Source organism: Macaca nemestrina, chromosome 1, assembly GCF_043159975.1.
Source record: "Macaca nemestrina isolate mMacNem1 chromosome 1, mMacNem.hap1, whole genome shotgun sequence".
NCBI lineage: Eukaryota > Metazoa > Chordata > Mammalia > Primates > Cercopithecidae > Macaca > Macaca nemestrina.
In genome coordinates this window covers 178742559-178759382 of record NC_092125.1, presented here as the reverse complement: position 1 = coordinate 178759382, position 16824 = coordinate 178742559, and the positions used below count along the sequence as shown (strand labels likewise).

The 16824-nt window shown below is 47.1% G+C and overlaps 1 protein-coding gene across 1 annotated transcript in view; it reads right to left on the bottom strand.

The window, feature by feature from the left end:
• LOC105495116 (24-dehydrocholesterol reductase) overlaps positions 1–16824 on the bottom strand; it is a 36635-nt gene that overhangs the window by 7246 nt on the left and 12565 nt on the right. The window contains exons 5-6 of the mRNA XM_011764344.2: positions 13304–13567; positions 7789–7932 (exon numbers count right to left, since the gene is read on the bottom strand). Of these exons, the coding sequence (XP_011762646.2) occupies positions 7789–7932; positions 13304–13567 (408 nt within the window). The remainder of the gene's footprint in view (positions 1–7788; positions 7933–13303; positions 13568–16824) is intronic.

Sequence of the window (16824 nt, the reverse complement as noted above, 5' to 3'; positions counted from 1 at the left end):
TGTGATCCCAGGGTCCTAAGCTGCCCTCTTGCTGAGGCCAGTCTTTCTGGAGCATCTCACTGCAGACCTTGCTCTCTGGCCACCCTTGCTTACTGGCTATAGGGCCCCACGGCAAATCCAAGGGGCCCAGCCTGAGCCAGGAACCCCAGCCCCAGAGGGAGGTCCTGGGGCAGTGGCCTTCTATGAACACAAGGACACTATCTTATCCTTTCTTACTGGTGTTAACTCCCTGTGTTAGCCAACCGCTTATACTGAAACGATGATGAGGGAATGATAAGACAGAGCTGCCCAGCTTGGTTCCTTTCAGTCCTTCCTTACTCACCGTAAGTCAAAGGTAGTGTTAGTAGAATGTAACAAAGAGAAATAAAAAGAGTTTATGCAGCATTCTTAATGGAACCAAGAAATACATATATATGAGTTAAATATTCTTATATTTATAAATATATTTAAACAATGAACAGTAAAATTCATACTAATACTTTAAATTTTTATTTACTTAGAATGGCATTAAGTTGCAAATATTTATGATGAGAGAGACCATGGAGAAAGAAAAAAGCTTTATATTTTAGTACCTTTAATGGCACTTTTGGCCTGCTTTTTGCACTGGGCCCTGCAAATTATGCAGCTAGCCCTGACCCCACGTGTTGCTGATTGGCCAAGCTGGGGGAAGGGAAGTGACTGCACCAGCCAGTCCTGGCACAGGTGTGACCAGAATGGACTAATCACCCAGAATGCAGCTTGTTAAGGGGCTTAGCACCCAGGCCTGGTCACACTGGTTCATTCCAGAGCCTTACTCATCAGGGAGGAACCCGGGGGAAAGGCTGCCAACGGAAGGGGGAAGAATTATCCCAGCAGAGGCAGGGAAAAGGCATGCATTTGAAATTGTTTATTCCTCCCCTCTAGAAATGTCTTGCCTTCTGCATTTCCACTGTAGAGGATGCTGCGGTGCTCCGTGCAGATGCCCGCTCCAGGGAGGCACCCATTCCCCCACTTGCACGGGGTGCTGACTGCTGACACTCAGGGAGAACTGCCTTTGGCAGAAGGGAGCTGCCTCATCCAAGGTCAGCCTGCACAATGACTGGTTGATGGGGCAGCATTTGGTGGAAAGTCCTAGCCCACGGGTCTCAAGGTGACACAACTCTGGAAGGCCATCTTACCCCAGGGCTGCCTGTCAGCTGAGGCCTTCCTTGTGACTGCACCACAGCTTGACTTCTTCCTCTTCCCAGTCCAGCTTCCCTACTACCGCGCGGTGACAGATCACAAGAGGTCTGAATGTTCACTTCCTGCATGCAAATGCAGGTTGAACACACCCATTCTTCCAGATTCTTCCTTTGCCTGATGTCAGTGTGGGTCAGTGTTTATTTAACAGCACAAATGTGTAAGACAAACCTCATTTTGAATCCTAGCTCTGTGTAGCAGTTTTATTTTTATCTTATTTTTTTTTTGCGGGGGGATGGAATTTCACTCTTGTTCCCCAGACTGGAGTGCAATGGTGTGATCTCAGCTCACCACCACCTCCGCTTCCCAGGTTCAAGTGATTCTCCTGCCTCAGCCTCCTGAGTAGCTGAGATTACAGGCATGTACCACCACATCTGGCTAATTTTATATTTTTAGTAGAGATGGGTTTCTCCATGTTGGTCAGGATGGCCTCAAACTCCCCAACTCAGGTGATCCGCCCACCTCCACCTTCCAAAGTGCTGGGATTGCAAGTATGAGCCACTGCGCCTGGCCTTCTGTAGTGGTTTTAAAATATGCCCCTAGCTTCTTTGCTAGTCCTTTCTTTAAGAAGTGGAGCTCAGTGCCCCTCCCCTGAGTATGGGCTGGATTAGTGACTCTGATCTAATAAGGAGAATATGGCGGGAGTGAGAGGTGTGGCCTACGACGGGGTCGTAAAAGGCACTGCAGACTCCTCCTTGGTCTCTCTCTTGGATCACTTGCTCTGGGGGAAGCCAGCTGCTTTGTCATGAGGTCACTGGAGGAACCCATGTGGCAAGGAGCTAAGGTCTCTGGTCAACATCCATGTGAGTTGGAAGCAGATCTTCCAGCCCCAGTCAAGCCTCCAGATGACTGCTGCCCTAGCCCACAGCATGAGAGTCCCTGAGCCAGGACCACCCAGATCAGCCACTCCCAAATCCTTGACCTTCAGAAACTATGATATAATAAATGTTTGCTGCTTTAATCTCTAACTTTTGGTTTTGTTCATTATGCATGAATAGATCACTAATACACTCATTCTCTGAGTTGTGTTATTTACTTTGTCTCAAACGGTTTCTTTTTTTTTTTTTTATTTTTGAGACAGAGTCTCACTCTGTCGCCCAGGATGGACTACACTGGCATGATCTTGGCTCACTGCAACCTCCACTTCCCAGGTTCAAGTGGTTTTCCTGCCTCAGTCTCCCTAGTAGCTGGGATTACAGGCATGCCCCAACCCACCTGGCTCATTTTTGTATTTTTAGTAGAGACAGGGTTTTGCCATATTGCTCAGGCTGGTAGTTACTTTGGATAACCTAATCCTCAGTATTCTTATCTGTGGAATGGAAATAACACTAATATCTACTCTCAGAGGGTTGTTGGGAAGATGAAGATAATGCGTGGAAAGTGTTTGGCATTAACGTCCACCACAATGAGAGTGGCTAATGTTAACCACTGCTGTTATCTTTCTGATCCTCTTTCACTGGCTCCTCTCCTTTCTCTTAACAAAACCACACTCCACAACCTTAACATTGTTCTTGGCAGGGATCAAGAAGGACTCATAGTGGCTTCTGCTTTTGGCAAAATTGCCTACCACCTGCTGTGGGCCTTGACATTGCCCAAGATTAAGACTAATGGGTGTGGGGGAGACCCCATAGCCCCCCAGGCCATGATGAGACCCTCACCCCTACACTCCTCCACCCCTACCACTACCCAATCACATTCTGCTTAAGATACCTACCCAACATCAGAACTGACCAATCACCTTCTTCTAGGAACCCACCAGGTGTAATTCCGTCATGCCTTACGTTCTGTTGTCCTTAGTCACCATGGCCTGCCAGGTGCCTTGTTACTGTGATCTTAACCTACTACAGCAATGCAGCAACTCTTAATCTGACTTCACTTGCCACTGCCCCACCGCCCTTCCTCAAGCCCTGTTCTCATGGTCTGACCTCAGCAAAACCCTCTCCATTCTCAGTCTCTTCTCTGAACATTCCTTTCCCCTCCTTGTTCTTAATTAGAACCCTGAAGCCCTCTTTAAATGGTATCATTTTCTCCCCTAAAACCCTCCTGCCACTGGGATAGATGGAGGTGAGGTAGGGTCCCCCTGGCCCCTCATTACTACTTCCAGATCTCTGTTCCTCCCCCGTGCCCAGAAACCAACCTCAGAAACTTGGAAACATGTGCCCAATACCTCCCCTGATAACTGTTAGGCAGGAATCTAGACCCAACATGGCAGCATCACCCGGCATGGCAGGCCCTTTGTTAGGACTCCCTGCCCTTCACTTCCTGCTAAGACTCTCAGAGTGCGAAAAAAGCCTGCGCCCGCCAAAAAACCCCTGCTCTGCGCAAGCTCCTGGACACATCATTCCTCAGAAACGGAAACCTACAAACCCCGCCTACCTCGCCCTATAAAAGGCCCCCTGATACCCGCCCCGAGTGTGACTTCCTCGGCCCTCCTCCTAGGGGACCGGTGAACCTCGCCCGCGAGCCCAATAAAGGCTACCTCTGTTCTCATCTGCCTTGTGTCTTCTTGCTTGGCTCCCCATTACATTGCAATAAGCACAGCTCCCCTCCCCTCACTAGAGTGTGGGTCACTGAATTCCCTGAATCCCAACATCCTTGGTTCCTTTCACCAGATCCTAGAAAACTGCCACTTCCCTCAACATTAACTTTTGGTGACTGAAAACCCACAGAGAAGGTCCTGACCACGCCTGGTCTCTCTGCCCTTGGCCTTCTTTCTTTACATTCCAGTGATCTGATCTTCCACATGTCCTTGGCCACTGGCTCTCACAAAATACCCTGGAGGAGGGGACAGAAATTACTACCCGTGGGGATCCAGTGTGGGAGGAAGTGAGCCCACTGGCCACACGTGGCCTAGTGCCTGTTTTTGTAAATTTGGTTTTACTGGGGCCAGTCATCCCTATTCATTTATGTACTGTCCTTGGCTGTTTCCATGTGGCAGACCTGAGGAGCTACGATAGATTCTGTGGCTTGCAATGCCTAAAATATTTGTTGTTTGGCCCTTTAGGAACGTTTGCTGACCCCTAGGCCTTGTCACCCTGCCCTGCATTCACTGTCTCCATAGCTTCCACTACAAGTGTTTGTTCTCAGCCATCACCGCCTCTCTTCCTAGCTTACGCCCTCTAGTCCCCTGACTTTGATGCTCCACTTCACCCAGGGCATCCTGTCCACCAGATCAGTCCCTTGTCAGTCCCTGGGGGCCTCTCACATCCTGCCTCCCCTCCATGGCTGGCTTAGATTTCATCATAACCACACCCTTGGGTTCTCACTCTTCCCTACACATCACACTCCCTGCAAAACCTTGGCCATGGTTAAATATAACTCTCTGCCTACTCTGTACCCCACCCACACAGATTCCTGAGTGAAAACCCACAACCACAGGGCTGGTCTCACTGTAAATTCATGAGTGTGAATCCCTGGTAGGCCCAGTGCTACCTGGCAATGCCACAGTGTTTTCCCAGTTAGTTCATTGCCCGCTCTCTGAGGGACAGCTTCACATCTCTTCTCTCCTCAAACCATCAAAATCTTCTCCCCTTTCATCTCAGCCAAGATCCTTATTTCATTGAGAAAACAGAAGCAATCAGAAGAGAACTCTCACACCCTCCCACCACCCTATGGTCCTCCTTCCCTCCTGACAATGGGATGAACTTTCCATGTGCCCATCAAAAGGCAACCTCTCCACCTGAGCTCAGGAGCCACTCCACCCCCCTGCTCAAGGCTTCGCCCTTTCAATATACCCTCTTCTGCACTGTCATTTTCCCCTCCACTGGATCACTGTCATGACTGCCACCTCTCCCATCTTAAAGCAATCACACAAAGTACCTTCACCTGGCCCCACACCGGCCTCCTGCCATCACCCTGTTTCTCTGCCTCCCTTGACAGTGAGCCTCTCTCTCACAGTTTGTTTTCACTGTCTCCACTGCCTTGTTTCCAGTTCTCTCTGGAACCCACTGGTCAAGGTTTCACCCCTATTGCTTAAAGTCAATGATGACATTCCCATGGCCAAATCCAGTCTCTCCTTCAGCAGCAGGTGGCATAGTTGCTGGCCTTCCTTCTGAAACAGTCTTCCCTTGGCTTCTGGGATGCCACATCCTCCTGGCTTTGTTCCCCTGCCCTGGTTGACAGCACTTTCTCTTGCCCTTGGCTCGTTCCTCCTCCCCTAACCTGCTGGGTGTCCCAGGGTCTTCTCTATCCACCCTCACTCATCTCCCTCCATGGCTTTAGAAAACATTTCTCTGTGGCTAAGAAATGTGCAGATGGGGCTCCAACCTCCACTGAACTCCTGAAGTCCCAACACACATCACTGGCTCCTGCTGTCGTCCCACCTGGACATTTGAATGGCTTCTGATTCCCCTTTCCAGTCCCCTCCCCCATGTTTCAAATGGCAATCAACCTTGGCCCTGAACCTTGGAATCACATCCATGGTCAAGCTCTCTGGAAATCCTGTTTGTTGGTTCAACTTGCACTGCATCTCCCAGATTTGACACTTCTCCCCTGCTGCTGCCCAGACAACAGTATCTTCTTTCTTCTACTCTTCCACTCTTGTCCACTCCTGCCCCCATCCACTCTATCCAGCTGTCACAGTTATTCTTTTAAAACAAAAATCAGGCCATGTCACTTTCCTGTTCAAAGCCCTCACTGGCTTCCTATTATACTTAGAATAAAATATAGAGTCCTTCCTAACCTACAAGGAGCCATATGATCTAGCCTCTGGTGGCTGTTTGACCTCATTCCTCACCATAGCTCAGCGTGGGCATGCTGGCTCCTCAGCCTTCTTGCTGTTTTTCAAACACAAGCAGCCTTGCTGGGACACCTGGATAGCTATATGCAAAAGAATGGAGCTGGACTCCTACCCCACTCAACAACCTAAATATTAGAGCTGCAACTATAAAGGTCTTTGACGAAAACACAGGGGCTTCGACTTGGCAATAAATTCTTATATACGGCACTAAAAACACAAAAGGGAAAATAGATAAATTGGAATTCATCTAAATTAAAAACTTCTGTACATCAAAGGACATTACCAAGACAACGAAAAGAAACCTACAGAATTGGAGAAAATGTTTGCAGATCATATATCTGATGAGGGCCTACTATCCCGAATATATAAAGAACTCTTACATCTAAAGAACTCTTACATCTCAACAACAAAGACAAATGACCAAATTTTAAAAGGCGGCAAAGGATTCACATAGACTTTTCACCAAAGAAGATATACAAAACAGCTAACATGCATATAAAAAGATGCTCAACATCATTAGTTTAGAAAATGCAAGTCAATACCACAAATCCACCAGAATGGCTATAATAATACTACTAATAATTTAAAAACCAGAAAATAACAAGTGTGGGTGAGACTGTTAAAAAAAATAAGAGCACTCATACATTGCTGGTGGGAATGAAAAATGGCACAGCCTCAGTGGAAAAAAGTTTGGTTGTTGCTCAGAAAGTTAGACACAGAATTAGCATATGACCCAGCAATTCCACTCCTAGTTCTAAATCCCAAAGAACTGAAAACAGGTATTCAAACAAAGACATGCACATGAAGGTTTGTAGCAGCACTGTTCACAGTAGCCAAAAGGTTGAAACAACCCACATGTCCATCAACAGATGAGTCACAAAACAAAATGTGGTTTCTCATAATGAACTACTATCCCACCATAAAAAGAAATGAAATATTGATACATGAAAACATTATGCTATGTAAAAGAAGCCAGTCACAAAAGGCACACACTGTATCATTCCATACATGTGAAATATCCAGAATAAGTAAATCTGTAGAGACAGAAGATGAATTGGTGGTTGCCACAGGCTGGGGAAAGGGGAGAGAATAGGGAGTGGCTGCTTAATAGGTATAGGGTTTCCTTTTCGGAGATGAAAATGTTTGGAACTACACAGAGGTAGTGGTTGCACAACACTGAATGTACTAAATTACCCTGAACTGTCCATTTTCTAATGGCTAATTTTCTGTTAGCCCAGCTCAAGCCCTGGGCTCTGGCTGTCCCTCTGCCTGTGAACAGAGTTCCAGAGTTCTCCCTGGAGTTGTTCCTGGCCTGCCCTCCCTATGTTCAGGTCCCTGCTCACAAAGTCGTCTCCTGAGGGGCTCTTCCTGACCTTCCGCCACTTAAAGTGTCATTACTCCTCATCCACCCACCCATCTACACATGCAATAGCAAATTCTCACTCACCTTTCACAGCCAGGCTCGGCTGTTACCTCAAGCCCTAGGCAGAACTAGCCACTTCCTACTCATGTTCCTGCGGCCCTTTACAGTGCAGGGATCTGTCTGCTCACTGTGGCTAGAGGCTCAAAGGCAGAACAGGTTTGTGTTCCCCAAAGTACTGGCCGAGGGACCTACTCCCCAGCACCAAGCAGACGCTTGCTTAAGAGCCTGCTGCTTGAACTGAAGATAGTCGGTTCCTTCAGAAGGAAACAACTGTGAGAAGGTGTTGCAGTTCCTTAGGACAAAGCCACTCTTTACCCTGAAGGGAGAGAGCATGGCTACAGTGTTAACTGTCCGGGCTCCCTGCCCAGCTGGCCCGGAGGAGCCAGGGCTACAGAAACCCAAGCCTCACCTGTAGCTCCCAGAAGATGCTGCGCGTGTGGCGGTGGTAGTAGTGCCTCAAGGGAATGTACTCCAGGCCCTCTCGGTTTGTCTTCAGATAGTTCTCCACGTGCTTAAAGAACCACGGCTTGTAGTAATTGCCAATGCTATTCAGCTGAAATGACAGAGGGCACTGTGATCAGGCTGCAGACAAGCGCCCAGCGCCATCGGGGCGTAACAGCAACACCCGGCTTCTGTTCAGCACTCCTGGCCTTTTCAAAGCTCTTTCATGTCTATTACTGCCTTTGAGACTCTTGAAAGCTGGTGAGGTTAGGCACAGTGGGTATCCTCTAGCAGAGAGAGCAGGAGCTCAAAGAGGTTAAGTGGTGTGTGCCCAGGGCCAAACAGTGAGTCCCAGACAGTCTAGAGAACTCAGCGACCCCAGCCTAGCCTGGTGCAAGTGTTTAACAGAGTTAAACATTTAACTGCCCTGATGCAATGCTCCATGCAGGGGAATTCCCTCCCTCCCTCCCTCCCTTCCCATCCTCCCCCCCTTCCCACCCTCCCCGAGGCCAGGGAAGCACCAACTCTAGGCATGGGTCAGCCCCTCAGCACAACCCAGGGCTCACGGCACTAACTGGTCATGGCACTTTCCCTGCTGTCCCTGGACCAAGCTCCATAGTTCTCTGGGCACAGCAGCCATCATCGTCTGGAGGATGCTCACATGAATAAGGCTCACACCTCTCTGGCCCTGGGGGCTCCCACACCCAAATCTTCTGTTGAGCTAGTGTCTCCTTCAGCCCTAAATGGTCACGACTCAATGTGCTGTGTGCCTTGGGATGGCTGAGCTTCTCCTGGCCTCAGCTTTCTCATCCATAAATGAATTCTGGCAGAGATGCTCTCAGGGGGAGGCAGGGGGGATCCTGGAAAAGCACAAGCTTCAGGGTGGGCAGCTGGGGACACACCCAGTTCCCCAGCAGCTGTGTGGCCTCAGGCAGGTCACCTCTGAGCCTGTTTCTTCACATGTAACATGACAATAAAAACACATATTTGTGCGAGTTCTTTGCCTATTAGACATTACATACACATGACTTTATAAAAATGGAACCATCTTATATGCATTATTTGCCAATTTGCTTTTTCCACTTACAACACACTTGGCAGAGCCTGGGCAGGTTACTTAGCATCTCTGCAAGACTAAAAAAGATGATGTAGAAAGTGTGAAGCACGGTGCCTCGCCCACAGGTGGCTGGAGTATCAGTCCCCAGCCATCCCCTTGCTGACCTGCTCTACCCTAGAGCCAGGAAACACTTTGCCCTGGATCTCTGGCCTCCAGCACTTGCAGCTTATCTGTGTGCCACCCGCTTGTGCAGGCCCACCCTGCTGGTAAGGCCACCCTGCTGGTGAGGTCACTCTGCAGGGAGGAAACTGGGGCTAAAAAGCCTCTTTGCCCAAATTAGTTTTGGTGTGGACGGTATGGGGCAGGGCAAAAAACACTCATGCTGGCCTCTGCATGCTAATGTGAACAGGGGAACCCAACAGGAAACAGAGCAACCTGATCTAACCCCAGGGGAGGCGTGGCATATACCTGGCAGTGGCACCAGCTGCATAATGAAAGTGAGACTTAGGGCCACCTGGATAGAGGTGCTCCTGGTGCTCACTGATGCATCAGGAGCCATGCAGAGAAGCCCAGGATATGGGAAAGAACCCAGATAGTCTGTCTCTTCTAGGCACACACCAGCTGAGGAGGCCAAGTGGCTGCACAAGCTCCAGTCCACCCCAGCCCTTGACTGCAAGCCACTTCCTATCTCTGGGCCTCCCCTGTGAAATGGGGGCAGGCTGCTTCTCACAGGATTGCAGCAAGCTTTACACTGGGCAGTGTCTGCAGAGGGCCCATCACAAGGCCTGGCACACAGGGACAATTCCTGAATGCTTAGAAACAGAAATGTTTGGAAGCAATGCTCCTAAAATGAAATGCCCAGACGTCTAATGGCATCCACTGCTCTGCCCAGCCCTGTTCCCATCGGGTATCAGGGTCTTGCTCACTGGGGCACTTGGCAAATATCCTTCTGCTGCTGATTCTGGGAGGGCCTTTGGGTAAGGCTCTTTGTGCCTCACAGTCTTCTTCTTGGGAAATAAGGGAATCATATCAGGCCTCTAAATATTTTAAAAGCTGTGCAAACCCCTCTGCCAAATCATAATCTTAGGTGGCATCTAATACCTCAAATGGATGACAGCAGAGCCACTTTGGGTACAGTGGGGGTGGTGACTCCCCTTGGTCCCATCCCTCAGCTTTCCTACCCCTGAGAGCCTCAAGGGAACACCTCAGAGCAGTCGGAAAGCTCTGGTCTAGATGTCCTTGCTAGGTGACTTGGTGCTAGGTGACACACACTGTTTGGGCTTTGGCCTCAGTCAGGCAGATCCAGGGGCCCGGGAGGGCCAGAGCACTTCAGCTCAATGTCCGGTATTGCCACCGCTGTTCCAGGACCTCCAGCACTTACCGGAGTATCCCACAGGAAGCAATGTTTGCATAGTGCTAAAGTCTGCAGGCTGATATGTCAGGGAACCAACATGGAACCAGGAGTCAGAGGCTGGAATTTAAATCTGTTCTGTGCTAGCTGTGTGTCCTCAGAGAAGTCTCTTTCCCTTTCTGGGCCTCATGTCCTTATTTGTAGAGAGGATTGTACCAGATGATTTTACAGCCCTTCACAATTTTAAAATGTTTTCAGTATGTATATAGGTATAGGTTAAGAGTCTTAAGGGATGCCTATCCTTTGATCTGCGATTTTACGTTAAGATATTACTCAAACTACAGACAAAAGATGTTCATTGCTCCATTAATTAAAATAACAAAAAAATTGGAAGCAACTTAAATTTCCAACTATGGGCAGCAATAGGGCATTCGTTTCCTCAATGCAATGTTCTGTAGATGGACATTAACAATGACAGTTACGAAGGCAATGTAACAACATTGGGAAATGCTTATCACAACAAACAAGAAAAAGACCAGGTGCAGTGGCTCACGCCTGTAATCCCAGCACTTTTGGAGGCCAAGGCAGGTGGATCACCTGAGCTCAGAAGTTTAAGACCAACCTGGGCAACATGGCGGAACCCCGTCTCTACTAAAAATACCAAAATTAGCCGGGTACAGTGACATGCACCTGTAGCCTCAGCTACTTGGGAGGCTAAGACAGAACTGCTTGAGCCTGGGAGGTGGAGGTTGTAGTGAGCCGAGATCGCACCATTGCAGTCCAGTCTGGGTGACAGAGCGAGACCTTGTCTCAAAACAAAACAAAAACCAAGAAACAAGAAAAGACAAATGTGAACAAGTGATCAAAGCTGAAGACAAACAAACTGCAAAATGCTGCAAAGAGAGGCTCACTCTCATAAGTGATCCAAGAACTGCAAAATAAAACGAGATACTATTTTTAACCCTATCAGATTGGCAAAAATGAAAGAGAGATCCTATTTAGTGTTGGCAAGAATGTAGGGAAAAAGGTGTTCTCACACACCATTGCTGCAAGTAGGCATAAATACAGCTCTTCTCGAGGGCTGTTTGGTCATATCTATTAATATTTAATGTGCTCAAACCTTTGTGTAACAAATTCCATTTCTCTGACTCAATCCTACACAAATATTTGTACAGAAGGACAGGATAAATGTAAGAGAGTCTTAAATCTTAAATGCAATCTTATTTGCTTATAGCAAAACAGTTTATGCAACATAAATGTCAGTAAGGGCTAAATTAGGCCAATTATTTACATGCAAAAGTGGGATATTACACAATGAAATGAAGACATGCACACATACACATACACACACACACACACACACACAGAGAAATAGGTCTTGGCTAGGTGTGGTGGCTCACACCTGTAATCCCAGTACTTTGGGAGGCTGAGGTGGGAAGACTGCTTGAGGCCAGGAGTTCAAGACTAGCCTTGGTGACACAGCAAGACCCCATCCCTACAAAAAACTTTTAAAAATTAAAAAATTAACCAGGCCGGGCACAGTGGCTCGCACCTGTAATGCCAGCACTTGGCTTGGGAGGCCAAGGCAGGGAGATCACCTGAGGTCAAGAGTTTGAGACCAGCCTGGCCAACACAGTAAACTCCATTTCTACTAAAAATACAAAAATTAAGCAGGTGTGGTGGTGCAAGCCTGTAATCCCAGTGACTCAGGAGGCTGAGGCACGAGAATCATGTGAACCTAGGAGGCAGACGTTGCAGTGAGCTGAGATCACATGCTGTACTCCAGCCTGGGCGACAGAGCGAGACTCCATCTCAAAAAAAAAAAAAAAAAATTAACTGGACATGCTGGCACACACCTGTAGTCCTAGCTACTTAGGAGGCTAAAGCGGGAGGATTGCTTGAGCCCTGGAGTTCAAGGCTACAGTGAGCTGTGATCGTACCACTGTACTCCAGCCCAGGCTACAGAGACCCTGTCTCAAAAAAAATAAAATAAAATAAAATAAAATAAATAAACAAATATAAATAAATAGGTCTCAAAGAATGCACATAAAACTGTTATACATAAGTGGTTACATGCTGGTGTAAAGAGATGCACTTTAACTTTTTCTTTATATATTTCAGCATTGTTATATGATTTTAAAACTTTAAAAAAATCCACACACAGAAAGAGGAAATAAATACAGTTGTCTCTCAGTATCCATGGGGTATTTGTTCCAGGATCCCCCAAAATCCATGAATGCTCAAGTCCCTTATATAAAATGATTTAATATTTGCATATAACCCTATGCACATGCTCCTGTATACTTTAAATCATCTCTAGATTTCTTATAATACCTAATACAATGTAAATGCTATGTAACCGTTTAGGAATAATGACAAGAAAAAAAAAGTCTGTCCATGTTCAGTTCAGATGAAACCACTCAATGGGAACGCTTTCAATCTGCAGTTGGTTGAATCCACTGATGTGGAACCCACAGACACAGGGGCCAACTGTACACCAAACACATTAGCAACACTGGCTTTGGGTCATGTTTACAGATAGAGTCTTTTCTTTTCTTTTCTTTTTACTTGTTTGTCCTTCCAAGTCTCTTACAATAAGCACAAATCCTTTCTAAATGGAGAAAAAACTGCTAATAAAAATCACATGGTATACGTGGAAGGAATGTCAACCTAGATTCCAAGGCATCAAATCAATTACTCGAATCTTGTGGAAGTTTACATTACCTCTTTTAAGTGTTGGGATTACAGGTGTGAGCCACCGTGCCCAGCCTACAATACCTCTTAAAGACGCAGTTTCCTCATCTATAAAATGGGGTTTGCTATAAGGACCAAAGATTACATCCACTAAGAGACAAGCACATCCCAGGCAGGTGGTAAGGGCAGAGTAGATGAAAGCTTCCATCACTGTCTAAGACATCTATGACAATAGATCCTGTTACCTGTACCCCAGGTGGGTTGACCCAGGCAGCAGCCTTGAAGAGGTGGCTGCCAGGGTCAGGATGGGGGAACGGGCTCAGTCCCACCACACTCATGCCTCCCTAGTCTTGGTCTGCAGCAACTGACACCCTGGCTTACCTTGCTGGGCTCTACTTCATCTGTCATGACCCCTGTCATAATGACGGCCTCATCCAGGGAGTAGAGCAGCCCTTCCACGAAGTGGTTCTCCTGCCGCTGGGACTCGTGGGTGAACTTGGCACAGATAGCCTCCAAGCCCTGCACTGGCTCGAACCGCAGCTTGACGTACTTCTTGGCAGGGATGATGCGGATCTCGGCGGCCACCAGGAAACCCAGCGTCCCACAGGACCAGGGTACGGCATAGAACAGGTCTGAGTTTTCAGACTATGAGACAGAATTGATGTGTTGAGAGCTGGAACCTTGGGCCCCACATTATGGCATGCAGTCAGTGGGGGGAGCAAAGCCTGGGAGAGTCCCTATTCTCTCACTATCTTGTGTAAACCCAAACAATGAGCTTCACAAACTGTGCTTGCTGGGCTTTAGTTTTCTCTCTGCAGCTTCGACATGACATGGAGCCTAATACTGCCCTCTGTCTCAGGGACCCTCACTGAGAAAGCATCCTCCTCCTCCCATCTAGGCACAGCCCCTGACCCACAGGCTATTCAGGAAAAAGCTGGGACTGGCACTGCTGCCCAATGACCCACAATGGCAGGGGCATTGCCCAAGGGCAGAGGTCCAAGGCCAGGCCTTGACACCCTTAGTGGGTGTCAGGCAATGTAGCTGGGGAACATTAAAATGCCTCCCTTCTGAACCATAACTACAATTTACAAGGCCTTTCCCAGTCCATTGGCTTGTGGGATCCACCCCTGACAGAGTCCAGGGAGAGTGCTGGCACCCCCTTAAGGAAACTGAGTCTCTGAGAGCTGCCATGACTCACCGAAGTCTTCCCAGAAAAGTCCGCTGCAGCAATGCCAGGGCTCAGGCAAGACCACCTAACTCCCCAGCCAGCGTTTTTCCTACAACACCTCATCTGCTTCCATAAATCAATGTCCAACCTCATCATTTTATTGTTTTGACATATGTCTTGGACACAGACAACTGACATTTCCGTGGCCATTCTAACTGGGATTCTTTAGTTCTAATAAATCTCTTTTGCAAAAGTCCAGCCGTGTCTTGCCTTTACTAAGAGGACAGCCCTGTGCAGTCTCCACGAAACCTGAATGCTCTTGGTGGCCGGCACAGGGAATGCGGCAGGGCAGGAGAGCTGGAGCAAGGAGGTTCTGCAGCAGGCTGGCAGAAGCCTCGGGAGCAGCAGCACTAGGCTCCCCGATTCCCCCTTGGGCCCGCAGCTAATCACATTCCCCTGGCCATGGCAGTGACAATGACATACTTGCTGCATGCTCAGCTCTATGCAAGGAGCTTCCCATACAGGACCTACTTATTCCTCTCGACCACGTATTTGTCAGTGAGGAACCTGGGTCTCAGAGAAGGGAAGGAATTCACAAATGTCTGTCTCCTTTCTCTGCCGATAATAAATAGGTCAAAAGACAGGGCTCCCGCAAGCATTCAGGAAAGTAGAATGAATTGATGTGAATCTTGCTAGGGGTATCTCTCACCCAAGACCAGTGCTGCCAAGCTGGGAGTCTTTCCCTGGGCCCTCTTCTGTGAAGTGAAGGAGTCTGGTGGCTCCCTGAAATACCTACTTCAACAGGACCGACTGTCCCTCCCATTCCAGGGGCCCCTCACACCTGCCAGGACAGATCCAAGGTTATTTAAAGTGTCAATCCTATCTCACCCCTTAGGTAAAACACTTTAAATGTTTGAATCCCAGTTGGGGTGGTAGAACTGTCTTTTATTTTTCTAAAACAACTCTCTAATCACTTTTAGTTACCTGATCACATGCTACATAAAGATGTTTCAGTCAACAATGGGCCGCAGATACATAAGATTATCATGGAGCTGAAAAAGTCCTGTTGCCTAGTGGTATCACGGCTATCGCAGCTGTCCTAATGTCATACTCATGTGTTTATGGTAACACTGGTGTAAGCAAACCTACTGTACTGCCAGTTGTATAAAAGTATAGCACATATAATTATATACACTACATAATAGTTGATAATGATAAATGACTCTGTCATTGGTTTATGTATTCACTACACTATATTTTTAATTGTTATTTAGAGTGTACTCTTTCTGCTTATTAAAAAAAAGTTAACTGTAAACAGCATCAGGCAGGTCCTTCAGGAGGTATTCCAGAAGAAGGCATTGTAGTCAGAAGAGATGACAGCTCCATGTGTGTTATTGCCCCTGAACAATTTCCAGTGGGATGAGATGCGGAAGTGGAAGCGTTATTGATAATCTAAACTCTGTGTAGGCCTAAACTAACATGTGTTTATGTCTTGACTTTTTTTCTTTGAGACAGGGTCTCGCTCTGCCACCCAGGCCAGAGCGCAGTGGCGTAATCACGGCTCACTGCAATCTCTGCCTCCCAGGCTCAAGTGATCTTCCTGCCTCAGCCTCCAGAGTAGCTGGAAATACAGGAACACACCACCATGCCCAGCTAATTTTTGTATTATTTGTAGAGACAGGGTTTTGCCATGTTGCCCAGGCTGGTCTCAAACTCCTAAGCTCAAGCAGTCCACCTGCCTTGGCCTCCCAAAGTGCCAGTATTACAGGAGTGAACCACTGCACCCAGCCTTGTGTCTAAGTTTTTAACAAAAAAAGCTTAACAAGTTAAAAAAAAAAGTTTAAATAGAAAAAAGCTTATAGAATATACAAAGAAAGAAACTATTTTTGTACACCTGTACAATGTGTTTGCATTTTAAGCTAAGTGTTACTACAAGAGTGTAAAGTTTTTAAAAAAGTTTATAAAGTAAAAAGTTATAGTAAGCTAACAGTAATTTATTATTGAAGAAAGCAAATTTCAAAAAGTACATTTAGGGTAGTCTAAGTGTACAGTTTATAAAGTCTAAAGTGGTGTACAGTAATGTCCCAGGCCTTCACATTCACTCACCACTCACTCACTGACACCCAGAGCAACTTCCAGTCCTGCAAGCTCCACGCATGGTAAGTACACTATATAGGTGTACCATTCATCTTTTACACGGTATTTTTACTGTACCTTTTCTAAGTGTAGGTGTGTTCAGACACATAAATACCATTGTATTACAGCTGCCTACAGTATTGAGCGCAGTACCACGCTGTGGAGGTCTGTAGCCAAGGAGCAGCAGGCTATCCCACGTAGCCTAGGTGTGAAGTAGGCTATCCCACCTAGGTTTATGTAAGTACACTCTTATGTTTGCACAATCACAAAATTGCCTATAACTTGTTTCTCATAACATATCCCTACTGTTATGTGACACATGACTATACCTCACAGTGTTAAGACACACCGCTTTGATGTCAAGGCCTGACTTCCTCCAGAAAGGCAGGATGGCATAATGAATGGCTAAGGGGAGGGACCTGGGAGCCTGATTACTGGGGTCTGAGTCCCAGCTGTGTGACTATAGCAAATGTATTAATCTCTCTGAGCTTTAGTTTCCTATCTATAAAATAGGGATAATAATGGTACCTCCCTCATTAGGTTGTTGAAGGATTACACGCATGCCTTAATATATACATAAAGCATTTATAACATTGCC